Genomic DNA, 22961 nt, shown 5'->3' with positions numbered 1-22961 from the left:
GTTAGCCTGCTGTTTTTGAGCAGAGTTATTTTGTAAGTTATGCATTAAATTTTCTGTTCAAATTCTCCATTATGTTTTGTTTTTGTGATTGTTCATTAAATCAAGTAATTTTTTTTGTCAGTTTCTGTACTAAAGAATCTAGAGTGTTAAGCAGTGTAAGAAAACTCTGGCATGTTTTGGATGTCTCTAAGTTGGTAACTACAAGTGCTAGAGTATACTAGAAGCTTCGAGAGTAACATAAGGCTATATACTTAAGGGGAAGGGACTAGAGCAGTTTCAGTCAGTTTTCAGTTCAGTTTGAGTGTAGCTCAGTGTCAATGCAGTTAGTGAAGGTTGTATATCTTCGGTACTTGTGAAAATAGTGAAGTGTTGTTGGCAAGCATTAAGTGTAATGGCAGTTAGTGATGATTTTATAGGTTCGGTATTTGTGAAAACAGTGAAGTGAAGTTGGCAAGCATTAAGTGTAATTATTTGGATAATAATGACAGTGAATTTTTTAAGCCAGTGTTTGTTCACCACGCCTGAGCTTATCTTGTGTACTGTACAGCGTAAGGCTGCCTCTAGGAAGAACAACTCACTGGGCAACATCCTTCCCTTACTGAACCATTGCTGTTGGAGCCAGTGGCAGTGTGGGACGGGAACGTAACATTATTTTGTAAATAATGGCTATACTCATAGTGATAACTTGTTCTATCATCTTGTAAGGAATTTTCTTAACAACCATTACGTACCTATACAACCAATCTTTACTGCTAGTAAGGAGGTATTTTATCCTAGTTTATCTTACTTGGATGATGCTTCGGTTCAAATGAAAAATCATTTAATTCACAGCTTTGTTGAATTTTATCCTCAAATTGACTTTGAAGATTATACTTAGTAATTCATTCAAAAGTCTTTTTTTTTTTTCACCTTAAAGACCCTGTTCCGACAGACTTGTGTTTATCTGTTATTTATTGTTTCACTTGCCCAGGTTGCCAGGCCGGATATATTGGTAGCACAATCCGTGCTTTCAAGGTTAGGACAGACGAACATATGGGTCAGTTGAGCAGGACAGGTCGAAGACTCAGGTCCCCTCCTCACTCAACTGTGAGAGACCTTTTTGAATCTTGTGATATACTTGAGAGTACAGGGTGACCCAGAAAAAAACTCCCACATTTCAAAGATAAATGAAAAAAAATGGTTAAAGATAATCAAAATATTATTTGCACACCTGAAACTTCATCCAATACAGATTTTTATTCATCATGTTTTAAAGATGACATCCTTCAAATGGTGGCCGTCATTGTCTATACAGCCTTGGAGGCGATTTCTGAAGGCTGCCATGGCTCGACGGGTCATGTCGGGTGGAACAGCGGCTATCTCCTGCTGAATAGCAACCTTAAGGTTTCATCAAGAGTTTGGAGTCAATGAGTATACACTCGTGATTGAGGTAGCCCCACAGAAAAAAAACACAAGGGGCGAGGTCAGGGGAACAGGCCAGCCACCCAACATCGCTACGCAACGAGGTCACCCTATCCAGAAACGTTTTCCTCAGCACTTGAATTGATCTCTGAGCTGTGTGTGCCGTAGCTCCATCTTGCTGAAACCACACATCGAGTTCTTCAAGCTCAAGGTGTTTGAGTTGTGGCCTTAGAAAGTTTTCGGGATATCCCTACAGCTAAAGCATGCTTCTGCACAAAATGTCTCGGAGACTGCACAACAGATTGCCTCAATGCTTCAGTATTCTCAGGCATACTAATGCTCCTAGGTCAACCAGGTGATTTTCTTTTTAAAGCTGAGCCTGTTGCCCTGAAATTCTCAACCCACTGCAAGATGGTTTTCCGATCTGGAACGTTTTGGTTCCGTGCAATACTGAAACTTCTTCGAAAGGCCCTCTGCACGGCAATCACGGAATGATTGTTTGTGAAGAACGCTTTGATAGCAAACACATGGTGTGCTCCCGACCACGCCATGTTGGCGACTGAGGACTAGTGATGTAAGACTCGCGAGTCAATCGTTCAAATCGAACGATTCCTTTCGCTGAATCGGGTGTATCGAGTCACTGTTTTCATTAACTCGTTCACTTAGTATTAGTTTATATTCTAACATTATATTTCGGTTGAGACTCGAGAGTGGTATGTGCACTGCTCATATCACTGCCTGGCATGAGGACACACCACCACTCATACCACACCATCACTGGCTGTTCACTGACAAAGTGACCAGACCTTCAGCTCGTGGCAGGCTGCGGGTTTCAGCCTCGAGTTATGGACACTTTTTTTTTTTTTTTTTTTTTTTTTTTTTTTTGCCTATCGACCATTGAGGCCGAAGCCTCTGGTCATTAAGGCAAATATATATATATGTATATATATTGACACATATATACATATATATACAAACATATATATATATACATACATACATACATACACACATCCATGCATATGAACATACACACTTTCATGCACACGTACATATATATATATATAATAATTTTTATTTTATTATTTTTTTGTAGTTTTATTTTTATTTTTATTTATTTTTTATATTTTTAACCTTATATTACTTATAAACAAAATACCTAATCTAAAGACCCTAAAACTAACCACCTAACAGACAAATCGCTAACCTATACTAAATCCTAAGAGACAAATAACTAGACCTACACTAATGTTCAAAAAGCCTCGACCAAGAGAACACCATCGACTGCAGATATGTAATGCTTTTCTACATTACATACCTGCACTCATCACCTGATGACTGTCAGTCGAGGCACAACCTAATATAGAGGACATCAATATATGAAAGGGAACCAGACGAGTCAGGAACATTTCCATATACGTCAGCTGTCGTCCCTAATTAGAATAACTTAAGCAAGATAATATAATGTATTTACATAATTTATACAAAAATTGAAGAACCTCGCCCAGCAGACTACCATCGACTGCAAGTGCCCAATACCTTCCTATATTGCACACTTGCACTCATCAGCTGGTGACTGTCAGGCAAGGAATTTGGCTTAATGTAGGGGACATCTATATTAGAAATAGATCGGTGGGAGGAGGAACTATTTAAAATATGTCAACTGTCAACCCTAATTAATATTACAATATATACATATTTACTGTTCATAAAAACCATAACCACACAGTAAAAAAGTCACATCACTCTGATCAGTCCGGTCTCTCTCAAGAAAGCCATCAATTTATCAGTCATAACAATGTCCCCATCACCCAGGATGGTGGAAAGGGTGAAGGGAACGTCAACTGCGCCGCAGTAATTCATAAGTGAAGCGCGTTCACGAATAAATCGCCGACAGCGCAGGATGATATGACTGATAGATAACACCGCATTACAGATGTCACAGTGCGGTGGGAAGCGTCTTTCCATATAAGGTTTTATGTGGGTTAAAACGGTGGCATTCAGCCGTAGCCGTGCCAACACTTTTTCTTCTAGGCGACTGGGACGGTTGGCAGTGTCCCAGTCGCCCAGGTACGGCTTACAAGTTGGAATATTTAGTCTGGTCCACTGACCTTGCCACAGAAGATTTATTGATTTCTTTCCGAGAGATAGACTCGACCGTAGATCACGAGGAACGTCCCAAGTCTCCTCGAGCTCCACAGCCGACTTTGCAAGTAAGTCAGCCTGCTCATTGCCGTAGATACGACAGTGACCAGGCACCCAGATCAGCGTGAATGACTTGTTGCATGAATGCAACTTATTAACGATGCGGCCCTGGATCTCATGAGAGTCCGTAGTGCAAGATGCAATTGCCTGAAGGGCTGATTTTGAATCTGAAAATATGACAAATGAGTCATGTCTAGAATTGAGAGCATAGTCTATGGCTTTGTCAATAGCAAAAAGTTCTGAAGTAAACACAGATGTATGAGTCGGCAACCGATACCTGAGGGCACATTCAGTCGACCACACACTTGCACCCACACATTCACTCGACTTGGAGCCGTCGGTGTACAATTGATGGGACCCCAAGTGACGAACAATGATCTTACGAAACAAGTGGTGGACCTCCGCCTCCGGCGCCTTGGCCTTTGGTGCTGGGAGCCATGTAACATCGACTGTAAAGCCGGGTGGCTCCCAAGGCGCTATATTTTTAAGCACCAACTTGTCACAGTCACTGGGGTCCACATCAAGCTCCTGAGTCAGTAAGTGGAGGCGAGCGGCAAGTGGCCGACGCACCCCCCGCAGAAGGTGGTGGTATTGACGCAGGGGGGTACAGGCCACATTGCCGATATTACTTTTTCTTAATGTCCTTACACCATAGGACAAGGCCAGGTGGTCACGGCGAATACGGAGGGGAGGCACATTCGCCTCCACTTCCATACGAGCTACACGGGTACACCGGACAGCTCCAAGACACATTCGCAAACATTTATTCTGTAACACATCCAATCCTTTCAGCGTGGCATCGGATGCCGAGCCATACACCTGTGCGCCATAGTCTAGCTTCGATCGAATAAGGGACTTATACACCATTAATAAAGATTTTCTGTCGGCACCCCAGGTAGTACCCGCTAGGTACTTGAGGACATTTAACGGTTTATCACAACGAGCAAGCAAAGTATTAACGTGAAGTTTAAAATTCATTCTACGATCAAAATGTATTCCTAAAAATTTTACAGAATTTTGAAAAGGTACCGCCTGATTATCCAAAGTTAAGCACAAATTAGGTACGTTACGATTAGTGAAAACTATAGCGGCACACTTAAGTACGGAAAACTTAAATCCCCACTGCAAGGCCCATTGGTGGACGGAGTCAAGGGCTGCTTGAATCCGCCCAGCCGAAAATTGTGCATTACGGGAAGAGTGCCATATTGCACAATCGTCAGCGTAGAGTGAGTATTTAAGATTCCTCGGGATGGGAGCTGATGACAGAATATCATTGATCATAATACTAAATAAAGTAGGACTAAGCACACTTCCCTGTGGCACCCCGTTTTCCTGGATAAATATATCCGATGTTACGTTACGGGGCAATTTGACAGAGAAAGTTCTGTCCCTTAAGAAATTTGAAATAAAAACAGGCAAATTTCCTCTTAAACCATAAGCATAGAGCTTCATTAGTATACCGTGTCGCCAGGTCATGTCATAGGCTTTATGGATGTCCAAGAACACCCCTATCATGAATTCTTTATTGGCAAATGCCTCTGCAATACAATGCTCCAAATTCATTAAATGATCTAGTGAACTTCTGTATTTACGGAAGCCACATTGTTGATCATTTAACAAATTCTTCGACTCTAAAACAAAAAGAAGCCTATTGTTAACTATACGTTCCATGACCTTACATAGACAAGAAGTCAACACAATAGGACGAAATGAAGTTGGATTCATAAGACGACCAGCCTCTTTGGGTATCGGTATGACGTGCGCAAAGTGCCATGAGTTTGGGAACGTTCGAGACGCCCAAATCTCATTGTACAATGCTAACATCTTAATCAGGTTGTCCTGATTGAGATGCTGGATCATACCGTACGTGATGGTGTCTGGTCCAGGGCTGGTGTCTTTACAGGATTTAAGGGCAAGGAGTAGTTCATCTAGCGTAAACTCTTGGTTGTACGGGGAGTTTACGTCTTCTGTGGCAAAGTCTAATATCTGTAGCTCAGCCGTGCGTTTATGATGTTGGAAACGCGGGTCATAATTGGCTGAGCTACTTACATGAGAAAAACTCCTGGCGAGGATGTTAGCAACGTCCACGGGCTCGTCATATATGTTATTATTTACTTGCAAGGTGGTAATGGGGAAATATGGGCCTTTATTATTTAATATTCTTATAGTGGACCAGACTTTACGTAATGGTGTTGTACGAGTCACCGTGGACACAAAGGACTGCCAGGAGTCACGTTTGGCCCTTCTTATTATTCTCCTTGCCTCAGCCCGTGCTTGTTTGTATGCAATAAAATTTTTCTCAGTGGGCTGACTATCAAAAATCCTGTATCTCCTATTGCGTTTTCTTAATGCCTGTCGGCAATCCGGCGTCCACCAATGTGCTCTATGCTTCGCATGAACTGTAGAAGTCTTGGGAATAGCAGCCTCAGCTGCGTGTAATATGGATTGGGTTATATTTTCGACCTTAACATCTATGGTCTCCCCAGATATATCTAAATTGGCGATCCTTGAGAAGGATCCCCAATCTGCTTTCTTATAGTTAAATTTTGGAGGTGGAGGGTCTGAAAGGATTTAGCTTGTATAAGAAAGACAGATGGGTAAATGATCACTTCCCAAGGAGTCGTCGTAAGGGTCCCATGAGAGATCTTGATGTATACCAGGGGAGGCCAAAGATAAGTCAATGGCCGAAAAGTTACCAGTACGATCATCAACACGAGTCGCTCTACCATCGTTCAGAAGACAGAGGCTGGACTGTAGTATTAGGTCGGCTACTTGCTCCCCACGACCATCAATCCTCAAGCTATCCCATTGATAGTGATGGGCGTTAAAATCGCCCAACACTAACTTATTTCCAGGCAGGTGTTCCACTAGTGAATTTAAAGCATCACTATCAATGGGGCCATGTGGAGGACAGTACAGAGAGCAAATAGACAGATACGTGTTATTAAATTTTACTCTGCACGCGACCGCTTCCAGAGTAGAATTTAGAATCACTTCCGTTTGTGGGTGTGATTTGTGTGTAAATGGCAACTCCGTGACCTTCATATCTTCTATACGAGTAGTAGTGTTTGAACTGTGGAGGATCAGGACGATCCTCCAGGCGCGTCTCCTGTAAACAAACAACGTCTGGCCTGTGTATAGAAAGCAAGATTGCTATATTGTGTAACTTTTTCCCAATACCTCTACAATTCCACTGTAGTATAGTGAATGCGGCGGTTTAAGATTTTCGTTGGGGGCCAGTGTGCTTTGTCTTTTTTTGTCGCCCGCCGGCAGGCGAGCGACTACCGGGTGACCTATCCCGGTGCTTGTTCACGGAAACCTCCATATTATCATCAATAACTAGGTTCCCAGCCTCCCCCGAGGAAGAGCTAACCTTTCTCTCCCTCGCTGGAGTAGGAACCGGAAGGACATGAGGACGTGACTGTTTCGTGAGGGTGGTCATGTTATTCTTAGTAGGCTTGTCAGGCTTCGTTTTAGGCCGTACTGATGAAGAGGCAGCAGCAGCCTGAGAGTAAGTTGAAGCTTTAGGGATGTCAGTGAGAGAGTTGGAACGGACAGGAGGTCGAGATGGAGATGTACTGTGAGCGGCAGGAGGGAGAAAGACAGGGTCAGTCTGCGTCTCGACAGAGCACATCACAGGACGGGATATTACCGCCGAAGCATAGGACCTATTCGGCGTGGGAGTTGCATGCAACTCCTTCACCTTTTTCCTAGCTTCGTAGTAGGAAATACCCTCAGTTGCCTTCACTGCGCAGACTTCCTTCTCCTCCTTCCACTTGGGACAATCCCTAGAGGAAGTGGAGTGAGTACCCTTGCAGTGAAAGCAACGTACTGTCTCTGATGTGCAACTTTCCGCATCATGACCCTGGCTTGCACACTTGCCGCACACTGGCTGGGAAGCCCGACAAGTCTTTGTACCATGCCCATACAGCTGGCATTTCAGGCAACGCAAAGGGTTAGGGATGTACGGCCGAACGTGAATAATTTCGTAACCAACTTTTATTTCATTAGGAAGAGAAGATTTGGCAAACGTCAAGATGATAGTTGCTGTCTTCGTCCTTATGCCTTCCGAGTAGCGAGTTATGAATTTAGCCTCTATGACATCTTGCTGCGCCAATTCACTTACGATCTCGTCCTCGCTCATCACCATGAGATCCCTGCAAGTGACAACACCCTTGCAAGAATTCATGGAGACTGGGATTTTGGCTTCGACATCATAACAATGAAATTTGCGCAGTTTCAACAAATCCTTTACTTGTGCCGAGTTTATGGTTTTGACCAGGAGATCTCCATTAGCAAGTTTTTTAACTTGTTCGACTTCTCCCGCACAGTGGTCAATCACCTTCTTGATAAGGAAGGGATTGAGACTGGACAGGGGAGTGGAACCTAGCGCATGGATGGTGACGTAGGTCGCATTTGCTACCGGGATATCAAGTGGGGCTCGAGTCTGGCGTCCGTCAGTCTGGGGGTGGTCAGTCCGGTCGTTCCTACTTTCGTCAGGACCACCTCCCCCCCTGAAGGGGGGGGAGGCAGGTGTGGCGTCCGCCATAGTTACCACTTCCCCCTCACGGGGGAAGTGGGAAGAGAGAGAAAAACGACCAAGGGAGAAATTGCCTGGGGATCACACACCTAATCTGAAATTACCCTCTCAAACCACTCTCGGGAGGACGCGCCCGTGTGTAACTCACACCCCAGAGCGATCAGTGGGGGGTACACTCCAGAGGTGAGTAAGCAAAGGCAATCTCAGGAAACAGATATAGACACCTACTATATCTCTAATAAGGGTAGGGAGGAATATGACTGCTAGCTAACCTAACTTTATTGGGAAAAGCGCAAAAAAACTATTGCCGGTGGGGCAGCCCTAGAATCTGGAGGAGAGATCAGCACACGTCCTTTCTCTCCACGACCATTCATCAAAGTCCCTATGGACACGAGTGTCACGAGTGACTTATAACTTTAGAACTCGACTGACTCAGGCCGCTCCGGGCAAAGTTGGTGGGGCCTGACCCGGTTCACCACTCACGAGTTTGAAATACCTGGTCGCGGTATAAGTATTGCTCAGTGTTCACACCACTGCCTGGTATGAACAGTAGTGTGAGCACACATCACCACTCATAGCACAGGACCACTTGCAGGCAGCGTGTTCCAGCCTCGATTATTGAGTGTAAACAAGATTTCGTAGAACTCGAATTACATGACTCAGGCCACCCCGGACAGATGCGGTGGGGCCCGGCCAAGGCCCGGCTCACCAAGTCACTGGTGACTCATGAATTGGGAAGGATTTTAAATAACAGGTCGCTGTGTTTTTCATTTCTGTTTTATTCTAGCATTAAAGGTCCATGAACTTGTTTTTTTTAAATGCTAATTTGTAAAGAGAGTATATTATGAAATGTATGGAGAGTGAAAGATTGAGAGAGGTGTGAGGGATTAGTGGTAGGGGGAGACCAAGAATGAGGTGGAGGGATGGAGTGAGGAGGAATATGAGGGCGAGTGGGTTTGAGTGGGAGGAAGGTCATGTCTGGCGGGAGAAAGGTTGGTTTAGAGACGATTCAGTCTTGGTAACCCCATTGAGGATAATGGCGTCGGCCAATAGATAGAAAGATAGAATTTAACTGCCACAGTTTAATGGATTATGTTTATTTTTGCTCTAAATATGTCATTAATTCAATCTGTTTAACGGAATAGTAAAGTTTTTTTTTTTTAATCATGTAATATAGGTGTTACATTCTTTACCCCGATAATTAAAATTTTCTTGCATCAGGTCCATAGTTAAACGCTAGTCAATAATGAATAGGAGGGAGTTGGCAACATTCAATGATCAACCGAGTGTTGGGCGAGCGAGCTACGCTCTCTCACCCAACACCGATTTGCTCGGCTAGTCGGCTGGCAGAAGTAACGGTTGCTGCAGCCAGGCTACTGACTTGGTGAATCGAGTGACTCAACTACCTGATTCTCTTCGGTGAGTGACTCATAAAAACTCGAGTCACCAAAGTGAATAGAGTTTTCCATCTCTACTGAGGACGGTTGGGGTTGGGCTACCAACAGAACCTAGCCCCGCCCCTTCCACCTTACTACCGCCAGTGCTACAGCCTTTCGAAATGTGGGAGTTTTTGGGGGGTCACCCTGTATTTTAAAATATTAGATTTTTCATCAAACAGTATTTACAGAAGAAATATGTGCAGCATGTGATATGGTGTGTGGAAGGAAGAGAAGACGGAGGGGGGGGTGCAAGGAACAGCGTGGTGGACTGAAGAGGTGAGACAGGCTGTGGCACAAAAGAAGAAAGCATACAATGAATGGATGAGAAATAGGGGCGTGGAAGAAGTTGAGAGGCGGAAGAGAGAGTTATATGTAGAAAGAGAGGTGAAAAGATTAGTAAGAGAGACTAAGAAGAGAGTGGATGAGGAATTTGGAAGGAATTTGAGTGTAAAGTGGAGGGACTGTAAGAAAATGTTCTGGAAAGAGGTGAAAAGAGTAAGACAGGGTGGAAGTGAAGTTAGCAGGGGAGTAAAAGATAAAAATGGTAGCTTACTAGTGGAGAAGGGAGAAAAAGTGAGCAGATGGAGAGAACACTTTAAAGAATTGTTGAACATAGAGGATGGTAGTAATGCGAGTATAAGTGACTGGGGAATGGCTGGGAGAAGGAGGGAGGTGAGAAGGCAGGAAGAAATTAGTAGGATAGAAGTTGTGGAACCAATGAAGAAAGTTAAATTGGGGAAAGCCCCAGGAATTGATGGAATGTGTGGTGAAATGCTGAAGCATGGGGGAAAGATAGTAGTAGAATGGATGTGGAAGATGTGCAGATTGGCCTGGGAGGAAGGTAGAGTCCCGGAGGATTGGAAGTCAGGTATAATTATTCCCTTGTACAAAGGAAAAGAGGAAACAGAAGTGTGTGGTAATCATAGGGGCATTTGTCTTCTTAGTATAATAGGAAAAGTGTATGGTAGGATACTTACTGACAGAGTTAGAGAAAGAACAGAGAAATTAGTTGGAGAAGAACAGGGAGGCTTTAGGAAGGGAAGAGGTTGTGTAGATCAGATATTCATTCTTAGATCTTTAGTGGAAAAGTTTCTAGAGAAGGGAAAGAAGGTATATGCAGCTTTCATGGATTTGGAGAAAGCATATGACAGGGTGGATAGACATGGATTGTGGAAAGTGTTAAGAATATATGGAGTAGATGGGAAGCTGTTGAATGCTGTGAAGAGTATGTACGATGGTGCGAAGGCTGCAGTGCGTGTGGACGGTGAACTAAGTGAATTTTTCTCTTTGAAAGTTGGGTTGAAACAGGGATGTGTCATGTCTCCATGGTTGTTCAATCTGTACATGGATGGGGTAATAAAAGAGGTACAAGGTAGGGTAGTGGATGCTGGAGTGGCCCTGGTGAGAGAGGATAGTGTTTGGAAACTCCCTGTACTGTTGTTTGCAGATGATACTATGTTGTTGAGTGAAGACGAAGGGGAGCTGCAAGGCTTGGTGGATGAGTTTGGGAGAGTGTGTAGGAAACGGAATCTAAAGGTGAATGTAGGGAAGAGTAAAGTGATGGTCTTTGAGAGAGGTGAAGTCAGTGAATGTACAGCGAGGTTGGATGGTGAGGAATTGGAAAATGTGAGTACGTTTAAGTACTTGGGTAGTGTGATGAGTAAAGATGGAGGTTTGGAGGGTGAAGTGCTTGAAAGGGTACAGCAGGGAAGAAAGGTTGCTGGATCTTTGAAAGCAGTGATAAGAAACAGGGAAGTGAGCATGGAAGTGAAAAAGTTACTACATGACAATACTCTGATACCAACTCTAACGTATGGAAGTGAAGCTTGGACGTTGTTGGAAGGACACAAATCAAGAGTGAGAGCAGTGGAAATGAGTTATTTAAGAGGAGCCTGTGGAGTCACATGGAGAGACAGGCTGACGAATGAGGATATAAAGGAGTGTTGTGATGTGGATGTGGATGTGATAGGAAGTGTTATGAGGAACACACTGAGGTGGTTTGGCCATGTGGAGAGGATGGAGGGTGAAAGACTGACGAAGAGAGTGTATGTGAGTGAGGTGGAAGGGGGAAGAGGGAGGGGGAGGCCGAGGATGAGATGGAGGGATGGGGTGGAGAGGTATATGAGAGATGGGGGTGTGAGTTGGGAGGTGGGCAGTGAAATGGCGGGGGATAGGGCGACTTGGAGGAGATTTGTTTGTGGCCACCCCAAACGGGATTGAGGCGTCTGGCAATAGATAGATCAAACAGTAACTTAAGATTCCTAGAATCAATATGTATTGAGACCCATAACCCATCTCTAAATAACACTCTGTCTGAAGTACTTCTTCGTGTTACGTAACTCTGTTTTTCCACCTCTTCTGACACAGGAAGAAAGAGAGAAGCAGTGCAAGCCACGATGAAGGACGCATCTCCTGATACTGCCTACGACCTGTTGAGAGGGGCATCCACCAGACCACAGTCTCCAGTGGCCTACAAGATCAGAGTGACCATGGTTTGGTTTAATGTAGGGGCGGGATACAGATTCATCAAACACCAGGATACTATGGCTGATGTTTTTGTGCACCGCCAGGCCATCGTTAAACCAAACCCACGGCACCTCCAACACTCCCTTGAGAATGAAGAGACACTGGAGTTTAGTCTCTTTGGAACTCCTAAGGGTCCTGAGGCTTGGAATGTTACTGGGCCAAGGGGTGTAGCCGTGCAGGGTTCCGATGCACGGTGATGTCTCACAGCCCAGGAATGCCAGGCCAGGGATTCTGTGAGTCATGCAGAGAGAAGCACCGTTTTGGAGATGTGCATCATGACAACGAATGCTTTTTGCTGGGGTGACAAAGTGGATTTGCATGTTCTACCCAAGATCTTTGAGGAGAACGAGCTGCCTTGCCTTGTCATCCCCGAGTGCTTCACATGCGATGTACACTCAGTTCCTCACCAACGGGAGAGCCGGGCCCGGCAGCCGTGATCTGCTGCCCCCCTGCAAAACACCACGGAGAGGCTACGACTGGAGGCTCCTCTTAACAGGCAGACTACAATTGCGATCACCAACCCGACACCAGAAATGGACATGGCACAGATCACGGCCGAAATACACCATCTGCTGTCAGAGACTGAGGAGGGGCAGGATTCGTCTGACACCACCCTCATGGCCGGGACAGTGTCGACCGGCTCCTCGGCCGAGGAGAAGGTCATTGAGTCCTCCCCTCCTCCAATACTGGAGACCCCATCATGTCCTCCCATGATGGACCACAAAGATCGGTTAGACGTATCCTGACCCTCGATGCCCACACCCAGTCGTATCAGCTCGGAGTTACCACCTACTCCAACCTCAATGATCTGGTCAGGGCTACCAACCAGAGTGAGACGATCTAACCAGTGTTGTTTGTCAAAGGGGAAGAGGTGCTTCTAGCCGATTTTCGAGCATTCTACCACATGCTTCCTCCACGCTTGGCCCCCTAGCCTGGTTGTCTCATACAGTGTAGGAGTGCTTATTCTTTTTTTTTATTGTGAGTGAAATATTTGGCCTAATACCCCTCATTGCTGATGATGGCCCTGAAAAAAAAAACTAACTTTGTTATATTTGCCTTAATCACCAGATGCTTCGGCCCCATTGGTGGGTAGGCAAAAAAAAAAAAAAAAAAAATACCTTTGCAGTCCCCTCTCTTTTTACTTTTTTTTTTTTTTTTTTTTTAAGATCGCGTGTATTTGTGTGTTTCTTCACTTACACAATTATGTGACTAATTTTTAATGTTTCGATTTTATTCCCTTTTTAGATAACTGATGACACTTTAAAATCGAAACGTTTGTAATAAATCTGCTGTTCACTTCTACGCTCGTTGTTCTCTTCCTTCTGAAGCTGATCTTATTTTAGGATGAATCTCCTGCTGAATGCTAAAGCTGACATTGATGTTGATAATCGCAATGCGTAACACAGATGGTAAAACTAGCAACACTGCACTTACTGAAATTACAGGCATCAGAACATTATATTTCCAAGGTAAAATAATCTGGCTTCACCTGGTGTTGAACATGCCAAAGCTTGCCATGTTGCCATATTTCTTCCTAATGTCCTGCAGGAACTTCCTAGTGGGCCCCATGGGTATCAAGTGGAGGGAACCGATCACAGGCAGTATCAGAGGCCCTGTGGAAGAAGAAGAAATAAAAGAAGGCGTCGAATAAATATCTATCAACAGCACGGGGTCCAGTAAGGCTGACAGTCCAGTTTTGCCAAGTCACTGTTTTCCCTTCCCCTAGAAAAAAAGGCAGTCAGTAATCGAATTTTACTGGTGGACGATAAGAGAGAGAGAGAGAGAGAGAGAGAGAGAGAGAGAGAGAGAGAGAGAGAGAGAGAGAGAGAGAGAGAGAGAGAGAGAGTCCAAGAACGTAACCGGACCGGGAACTGAGCTCAAGTTTTTCCAGTGGATGAGCTTACCACTACATTACCGACTCCCCTCCCTGTGGATGCTGTGGATAAGGGGTCGTATTAGATGTGGTTTTGGAGATTTTGTAACACCATTTCTTAGCGACTTATTCTGAAAATTACTACTCAGTAGCCTCTTGTGTTCTACTAATGCAAATGACGTCAGTATTAAAATGACAAATAAAATGCACGAGAAGTTCTTGCGTAAAATGTAGAATAAATCGCTCAGGAACAGGAGCTTCGAAGGGAACACGGGCCAGTGAGACATAAGGATAGTCAGCATTCTCTTTTCCTCGTCCTTCCTGGAAGAAAAAGAAAAATAGTTACACGTTAGTTTTCCCCACAAGATTTGTTTCGTTGGAAGAACAAGAAAAGAAAATGATGCATCCCTGCATTTTTCTTCATCTTTCTGCAAAAACATATCTTATTTGCACAATTATTTTTCCACAAGATTTATTTTATAGGAAGGACAAGGAAAGAAAATACTAAACCTTTCTATGTCCCTTGTATTTCCTGCAAAAACAGATATAAATAACAAGAAAGAAGTGGTCTTAAGAGGGCTGTAAATTTGTTCTTAACCCTTTCAACCCTCGGATGGCTATTTCTGATTGATACCCAACAGACAGGAGACTCAGCTGGTGGAAAATTCTTGAGTCTGCCACCAGGAGGAGTAGGAGGAGGAGAAGAAAAGGAGGAGAAGGAGGAGGAGAAGAAAAAAGAAGATGAAGAAGATGACTGATGATGATGATGATAATAGGAAGGAGAAGGAAAAAAAAAAGGACCAGTAGGGAAAGGAGTAACATAAAGAGAAAGGAAGATCGTCCCTTTTCTTCCTACAGTCAACTTTAGGAGACTCACCTGGAGGGAAGTTCTTGGGTCTGCCACCAGGGGAAAGATAGATGAGGAGGAGGATAATGGCTAGGAAGCTCGTCAGTACCCAACTCGACGTCAGCCACTCCGCCAACCCGCCCAGTAAACCCGCCATGTTTGTCAACTGGGCAGGAAAAAGGTACTCAACTGAAATTCCGTGTTATGTTGCTTAAATTGAAATCCTGTGTTGTAATCAATTTTATTCCACCTAGTAATTATCCCTAACCTCTTTTAGTTTAGTCGATGGCCAGGTGTATTCAGACTAGAGGACAGATATGACTAGTAGCCAAGGAGATCGGTCCTAACTCGTAGCAGAAATTCATTGAATTTCTCGAAAGCACGTCTTACTATCCAAGCTGTGAATATAACCATGTCCCGTTATATGAAAACAAACGATTATAGGAATTATATTTAACGGCTATTTATAATGAGACACTATTTTACTGATTATACTGAAAGTCTATAAGTAATTAGAAGCTGTATTATATTGATTATACTCAGAGGCTGCATGAAATATTCAGGAGCTGTGATTGGTGGCTATAATGAGAGGCTATATTATGTTCAGTCTATTGAGAGGCTGTGATATGCCACCTATATTGAGAAGCTGCGTTATGCTGACTATAATGAGAGGCTGTGTTATGGTAATTATATTGAGAGGCTGTAATATGCTGACAATATTGAGAGGCTACACTATGCTGACTCAATTGAGAGGCTGTGTAGTGCTGATTATTCTTCACAGGCTGGGTTATGCTGACTACATTGAAGGGCTGTTTTATGCTGACTATATTGATAGGCTGTGTTATGCTGATATTATTAAGAGGCTGTTTTATGCTGATGATATTGATAGGCAGTGTTATGCTGATTATATTGATAGGCAGTGTTATGCTGATTTTATTGAGAGGCTGTGTTATGCTGATTTTATTGAGAGGCTGTGTCATGCTGATTTTATTGAGAGGCTGTGTTATGCTGAATTTACTGAGAGGATGTTATGGTGATTATACTGAGAGGTTGTTTTATGCTGATTATATTGATAGGGTGTGTTATGCTGACTATAATGAGAGGCTGTTTTATGCTGATGATATTGATAGGCTGTTATGCTGGTTATACTAAGAGGTTGTGTTATGCTGATTATATTGAGAGGCTGTTATGCTGATTATACTGAGAGCCGGTTATGATAAGAGGCAAAGTTATGACAAGCAGGCAATGGAAGGAAAAGAAGTTAGCCGGTCATATCAAGACTGTCATGAAGTATGATATTAGTAATTGTTCACTAGATATAATGATTAGCTCTCTGTCTGTCTGTCTGTCTCTCTCTCTCTCTCTCTCTCTCTCTCTCTCTCTCTCTCACACACACACACACACACACACACACACACACACAGTGTATCAATAACAAAACTTGGCAATTACAGAATACAGAAAATTTTAAGCCCTCTTGCTAGTGGGGAGAAAAGAAAATACTGTCTATTTGATTTCATTTTTTTAAAACCAGACATTAGGTAAGTGCGTTCTTGCTTGTTACTCTGCGGAATGTTGACCAAATGACAAAATCATAGCAAATTTGACGATTTTTTTCGTTGCCTGTGACCAATGCCGTTCCGGTAAAATAATAATAATAATAAAAAAGCGTGTTCGGTGTTATCTGTCCGAAAATGGGAGAAAGAAACCTTTTTCAATCACATTCAACCTTTCATTTGTCGTATTTAATGGTCTAAGGACAATTTGAAGCATTTATAACAAGATCCCACTGATTTAGGATGTGATGGAGGAATGGAGTAGGGAGGTATAAGAGGGTGAAGTGTGTGCGTTGGAGAAAGGGCAGCCAAATGTCAGGACTGAGAGACATGGAGATTTGTTTGAAGCCATCCCTTACGGGATTGAGGTGTCTGGCAGGAGAGAGAGAGAGAGAGAGAGAGAGAGAGAGGTAGCGAGGGACGGGGGCGTCTGGCAGTAGATCCATACTGTTGATAAAGAGAGAGAATGAAAGGGGATTAAGGCGTCTGGTAACAGACAAATGGATATATATAGGAGGGGAGAGAGAGAGAGAGAGAGAGAGAGAATAAACAAAATCGCCACAATGGAGATGTCACGAATGCTCCCAAGTCACCTGTAACGAGAGCCGCTGAATACACAAATCACACTTTCTCCACAGCACCGCCTCGTGAAACTGTGGCGCAATAGCGATAAGACGTACAATATATTCTTTCCTTCCCCCTCTTCATCAAGGACACCCACACTACACTCCCCAATTATTCCTCCCTCCCCCTTTCCACCCACTCCACACTTCCCATTTACCCCCCCTCACCCCCCACTCCTCAATTCCCTTTTACCTCCCTTCTCTACCTACTCCATGTTCTTCCCCATTTCCCCCTCCTCTCCACCCACTCCACACTCTCCCTTTACCCCCCTCTCCACCCACTGCACATTCCCCCTTTGTCCCCTCTCTCCACCCATTCCACGCTCACCCCTTTACCCTCCCTCTCCACCCACTGCACACTCCCCCGTTACCCCCCTCTCAACCTCCTCCACACTTCTCATCACTCGACACTCCCCTTCTACCACCCTTCTCATCCCACTCCACACACACCCCTATCACTCCCCCACTCCATCCACTCCACATATCCCCATCACACCCCGCCGAGAGGGGGTCACCTTGACACGGCAGCGGGGCTTGAAGCGTGGCTGGCAGTGCCACCTACTCTGGAGGTGTACCTACCTTTGTTGGGTTCGGCATTTGTCAGCATTGTCGACCAAGCACCCCCCCCCCCTCCCCTACATCACTGGTAAAGGAGGCCTGATGGTGATCTTGATCGTTCCTGCCCATTTTCCATTTTGAGTGGGGTTTTTGTCTTCCCACGTGTTTGCCGTGAGTGGCGTCCTGTAATGCTTGGAAACGGGAGTCCTGGCTGCTGAGCAATGCTGACCTATGCCCCCTGCAGCAAGGAACACACCTCCTTGGTCCCCTATTCTAGCTTGATGGGTGGCCTGGTTTGCCCGACCAGGTCAGTCGGCTGGCCACTTATTGGCTAGGGTCAAGTGGGCAATGGGGGACAAGGTGGCTTCTGTCATTGTGGAGCCATCCTTGTCCGTGTCCCACAGTGGTTGCCTATTTATACTCCCTCACTACCTCTGGGGTCTGCCAGTTGTGTTATCCTTGGTGTATGACCTCCTCTTGTAGTAGTAGTAGTTGTTGTTCCCTGGGCAGTCTTGCTGAACACCCCCGAGTCCCCAAGGAAAGCCATGGCTGAGACCGGGCTTTCCCACAGAGCTTTCAAGGAGTGTATGTTGTGTTGTTGGCACAGGCGATTTGTTCAGTGCAGTCTTCCGTAATATCCTTAATAACATGGGGTGCTGTGTTGCATCGTGGACAGGCATCAGTGACCGAGTCATCTAGCTTCTGATAACTCAAGAGGGCTGGATGATGCCCACATGTCGGCCTGGCCAGGTGGACCTTGTCCTCACGAGGGAGGTAAGATTCAGCAGAGTGATTATCAGCAGACAGTGCGTGCAGGTGTGTGTTGTCTTTGAGTGAACGAATGGAGCGGTGAGTGATTAGGGCAAGGATATGCTTTTGAAAGCTGGTTTCAGGTGGGCTAGGGGGGAGAGATGACAGTATTTGTGTATGATATCGTGTGCTGGATATTGTTATCATGTTCCTTGGTGTGTGTGTGGGGATGTGCTGCCATGTGGTGTAATGGATGGTGTGGGTAAGTGGAGGCTGCGGCAAGAATTTGTGTGGCCCTCATTTCTAGATGATCCTTGGCTTTGAGAACTTCGACTTATATGTGAAGATGGTCTATAAGTGCAGTAGCTGTACAGCCTATGATTATTTTTAGGGCCATGGTCTGTAGGGTGTTGTAATGTGTTTCAGTGAGTTTAGAGACCCAAGCAGGGCTTGCATAGTTCATCACTGAACGTATAAATTTTTCGTATACTGTGGTGGTGGTTTCTTTGTTATGTCCAAATGTTGTATGGGTAAATGACCTTAGAGCATTGAGTCTTGGTGTTAATTTTTTTTTTAACCTTTGAGATGTGGTGTTTAACTGACATTGATGTATTGCGTGTTACACCATGGACTGTGTGTGTGTGTGTGTGTGTGTGTGTGTGTGTGATAGGGGAGTGTTGTTTACAGTAAGGTGTGCATTATGACTGTTCTACTGTCCAGTTTCAGAAGGGTAACTGAAAATTTTGCTGTGGCTACATTGAGTCTATTTGTGGTGAACCATTCGTGTGATGTGTTGATGTAAGATTGGGGGATGTGTGCGGCTGTGTTTGCGTTTTGGTGTGTACGTACATGTAAGTGTTATGTTGTGTGCATAGGAAGCTGAGTGTATTTGTGGTGTGTGGGGTGTGGGTATGTCATGCATGTATAGATTGAAGAGTGTAGGGGACAAAACAGATCCGGGCGCTGTTTGTGAAGTTTCTGATGTTCCATGACTGACAGGCAAATGTTACCTGTGCACATTTGCCTGCTAAATAGTTTTCCAGCCATCTTTTTGTGTTACTGTGCATGTTTGCGTTGAATATTTTGTTTGTGAGGTTGTGGCGGGGGATGGAGTCAGAAGCTTTGCTAATGTCTAGTCTAGTGTAACTCGGAGTGTTTTGATTGGTAGCCAAGCTGACTTGATGCCATCAAAACCTCTTTGTGTAAGGTCTTTAAAAAGAGTGTTTGAGGAGTGTTGCGGCCTAAAACCATGTTGTGATGGGGCTGGGGGGACGTGAGGTGCTACTAATTGTAATACTAGTCGTTCAGTAACTTTGGAGGGGGTACAGAGGGGTGTGATGAGGAGGTGTGAGAAAGGTAACGTGGAGTCTTCGTTGGGTTCAGGGATAGTGATGACAGTATTATGCATCCAGATGTTGGGTATTATGTTGTGAGTACAGCAGCTGTAGTTTGACATGTTTGTGAGTGCTTGTATGTCCTGTATGTCGCTTATGTTGTCTGGGCCACAGGTAGATGAGTGCTTAAGATTGCCAATAATGTGTTTGATCTGGTTGTAAGTGAAGGGTGAGAAGTCTGGGTCTGTGGAGAGGTGTCTCTTGTGTCAGATGACACATCGATGGTCATGATGGGAGTTTAGATGACTGACTTGTGAAAAGTGATTGATGAGAGTGTTTGCCTGTTGCTTGTTTGAGGGTATGGTGTCTGTTGTTGTGATGGCAGCTTGTGATTGTGTATTGCTGCTGTTGCAGAGTGTGTTGTTTAGTGATTTTTAGAGTTTGCTGATGTTTGTTTTGTGATCAAGTGTTTGGAGATAATTATTCCAATTTAGTGTTGGTGCTCTGATACTTAATTGTTTACTTGTATGTTGAGTTCTTGTGATTGTTGTATGGAGTCTTGCATATGGGGTGTTGGGGAGTATTGTAGCGGATTTCACTGACTGATGAGGTCTTGAATTTCTGGTGTGAAGTTGGGATTGTGTCTCTTCCTGTTGCCTGTAAGGATGTGTCGTTTGTCTGCAATTTGAGTAACTGTATTGAAAGTGTGCACAAATGTGTTGATGTTTGTGATGGGTGTACTGTTAAATGTTTCCAAGTGTGTTCTGTTTCAGTTGTGAAGACCTCCCAGTTGGCTTTCTTATAAGTAGTACAGGCCTATGTGTGTCTGTGGCCAGCTGGGATGATTCTGGTTTTGGTAGTGATGGTGACTGGGAGGTGGTCAGAGCCAAGGGTTTTGACCACTCTTCAGGATGTTGTGGGGGCGGGATTTGGGGAGCAAAAGGTGATGTCTGGGGACGATGGGAGGAAGAGGGCTTGGTGTGGGATAAGTGTGCATTGATGGAGACTGTTGAGGATGAAAATATTATCTGTTTGTTGTTTGATGAATCGTGTGTGTTCTTGTTTTTTCGGTGTTTGTGCTATCTATGTTTATTGGAAGAATGTTAATGTTGTGTGTACGATATGTGTTGGGTGCTGCAGCACGGGGGGGAGGTGGGGCTGTAGGTAGAGGAGAAGGGGTAAAAGACTGCGATAGAGATAAGGGTTGGGGTGAATTAGATTGAGGTGGAATGGGAAGGGTTGGGGGATTGGATGATGTGGGAAGGATCGGTGGGTTAGGCTGAAGAGGTGTTGAGGAAGTAGGAGAGGGGCTAGTGGGGGGGGAGGGTCAGAGGGTGGAGGGAAGGAGCATATGGAGCAGGTCCAGGTGATTGTGTAATACTCTTTGGATACAAGTGTTGTGCAGGCTAAATGGGTCCAGTTCTTGCAGGAATTGCACTGAACTGAACCCTTGTCTGTCTACTCGAAGTGATGTGTTTTGAAAATGTTCGACATATGTATTTGTTCATGGGTCCCGGACTGCTCTCAATGTCACCGGCTAGAAGAAGTCTTCGAGAAATGACCACTGGAGAGTCCTTTCTCTGTGTGGACAAAACAGTGTTGTTATGTGTGTTGTGTTGGGAGATGTGGTACTTGCCCAGGCGACCGAAGCCACTCCCAGGTTTTTGGGCCTCGTGAGGGGCTCCGTGGCGGGTGGAGGGGTGAGAGAATGAAGTTTTTGGTTGCTGTATATGGCTAGTGTAAATAAAAGTTTTGTTGACGATGCTCCATCTCTCTGAGAACATTCTTCAGACTCTCTCTTATTGCCTCTCTGGAGCCTTTCCAGGCCCCTGGGGACTATCCTCTTCTGCCTCAGCATTCAGCTGGGACTGGGAAGCGGTCACGTCGGGCTGGTGGGACTCTGGGGTTAGGCCCAGCAGAAATGGTCCCTGCATCATATGTGGAGTATGTAGCACTGATGCCTGTTGTGGGTAGGTCAGTGGTAGATATTGATATTTTTTATTTGCATTGTGCCACTGTGTCTGCATGTGGGAGAGAACCTAAAATCTCATCACAGAGGGATGGAAGCATCCTGAGTGAGGTGTCCTCCCCAGAAGAGACCTTCCAGCTACTGGATATTCTGACCTCTGTTTTTGGTGCTGATGATACCTGTGTTCCTCATGCAACCTTTGACCAAAGTAAGGGAATAATTTTCTCGTGACTTACTCCGGTAATCAGAGGCACGGCTGTTGGAGGAACTGCGGTCCTCTAGTGTGGTGAATGTTGAGCACCTGTAGAAGAAAAATAAGTGTTGTCCTGATCCCGACTCCAACCTTGTTCCTGACATTTGACAAGATAACCTTACCTAGTTCTGTGCAGCTGGCTTGGTTGTCACGTCCTGTGAAACCATATATGCCCACCCCAAAGCAATGTGTCTGCTGTCAAGGTTATGGATATGCCAGCTGCATTTTGCCACCATGCATAGACAGGCTTTCCTGGTGTCTGTGTCTCTTGTGGCAGACCAAATCATACCAGTGACTGTCCAGGACCCTTTATATGCTATCACTGTTGTGTCCTCATGCTGTAAAGTCTGGAAACTGCCCTCATAACTGCCTGGAGAGGATTTTGTCTGTTCGAACACGTGAGGTGGTTTCGTTTCCTGAAGCTAAGAAGAGAGCCCAGACTCACTTCTTCCAGCTCGAGGTTACTCATGCTCCTGTCCTCTCTGGAATGTCAGTGCACCGCCCTGCATCTCAGAAGCTGCCTAGACCCATTCCAGTGCCCATTCCTCCAACTGGTGATTTGCTGGATGTCGTCCCCAAGGTTAGTACTGTTTTTGAGACTGATGTTCGCCCACCTTCTAAGCCGACTGTTTCTGTACCCACTTCGGTGGCTCGGGGTTTACTTGCTTCCGTGATGGTGGCGGATGTCCATGTTGATGTGTCTCTTTGTCCTGCTTGTCCGGCATGCCCAAAGTTCCATCTGTACCTGGAAAATGTCTCAGTGGTGCTTCAAAGTCCTCTGAGCCTGATGACAGCCAACCTGTAGTCTCTGTTGTGGAACATTGTGTCGATCTCTCGGCTGTTCCCTCTGCCCCGGAGGCTGTGGGGTCTAGCCAGGTGGAGGCTGAAGTTGATAGTTCACCTGTGGTCCGGTCCTCACCTGCAAATGGTGTAGCACAGACCGTTGGTGCTTCAGTTCTGCCGCAGACCTTATCATCCTCACAGGGCTCTGGTCGTGTGGACTCAGCTTCTACTTCTGGGGCTTCTGGTGGTGTCACTGGCTGTTCTACATCATTCAGGGCGGCCTCCATGCCACATTCCAAGCACA

At 45.0% G+C, this 22961-nt stretch overlaps 1 protein-coding gene across 1 annotated transcript in view; it reads right to left on the bottom strand.

Annotated features, from left to right (window-relative positions):
• Window positions 1–22599, bottom strand: part of LOC145392426 (cytochrome P450 2J3-like) — a 127040-nt gene extending 104441 nt beyond the window's left edge. Inside the window, exons 1-6 of the mRNA XM_080266835.1 lie at window positions 22517–22599; window positions 21777–21922; window positions 20256–20330; window positions 19616–19896; window positions 14862–14997; window positions 13601–13724 (exon numbers count right to left, since the gene is read on the bottom strand). Of these exons, the coding sequence (XP_080122961.1) occupies window positions 13601–13724; window positions 14862–14997; window positions 19616–19896; window positions 20256–20330; window positions 21777–21922; window positions 22517–22599 (845 nt within the window). The remainder of the gene's footprint in view (window positions 1–13600; window positions 13725–14861; window positions 14998–19615; window positions 19897–20255; window positions 20331–21776; window positions 21923–22516) is intronic.
• Window positions 22600–22961: the final 362 nt, after the last annotated feature.

The sequence above is a fragment of the Coenobita brevimanus genome, chromosome 22 (genome assembly GCF_032717465.1).
Source record: "Coenobita brevimanus isolate Jiangsu-jjx chromosome 22, ASM3271746v2, whole genome shotgun sequence".
Taxonomy (NCBI): Eukaryota; Metazoa; Arthropoda; class Malacostraca; order Decapoda; family Coenobitidae; genus Coenobita; species Coenobita brevimanus.
The sequence above is the reverse complement of the archived record's forward strand: the minus strand, read 5'-3'. Positions and strand labels throughout refer to the sequence as shown.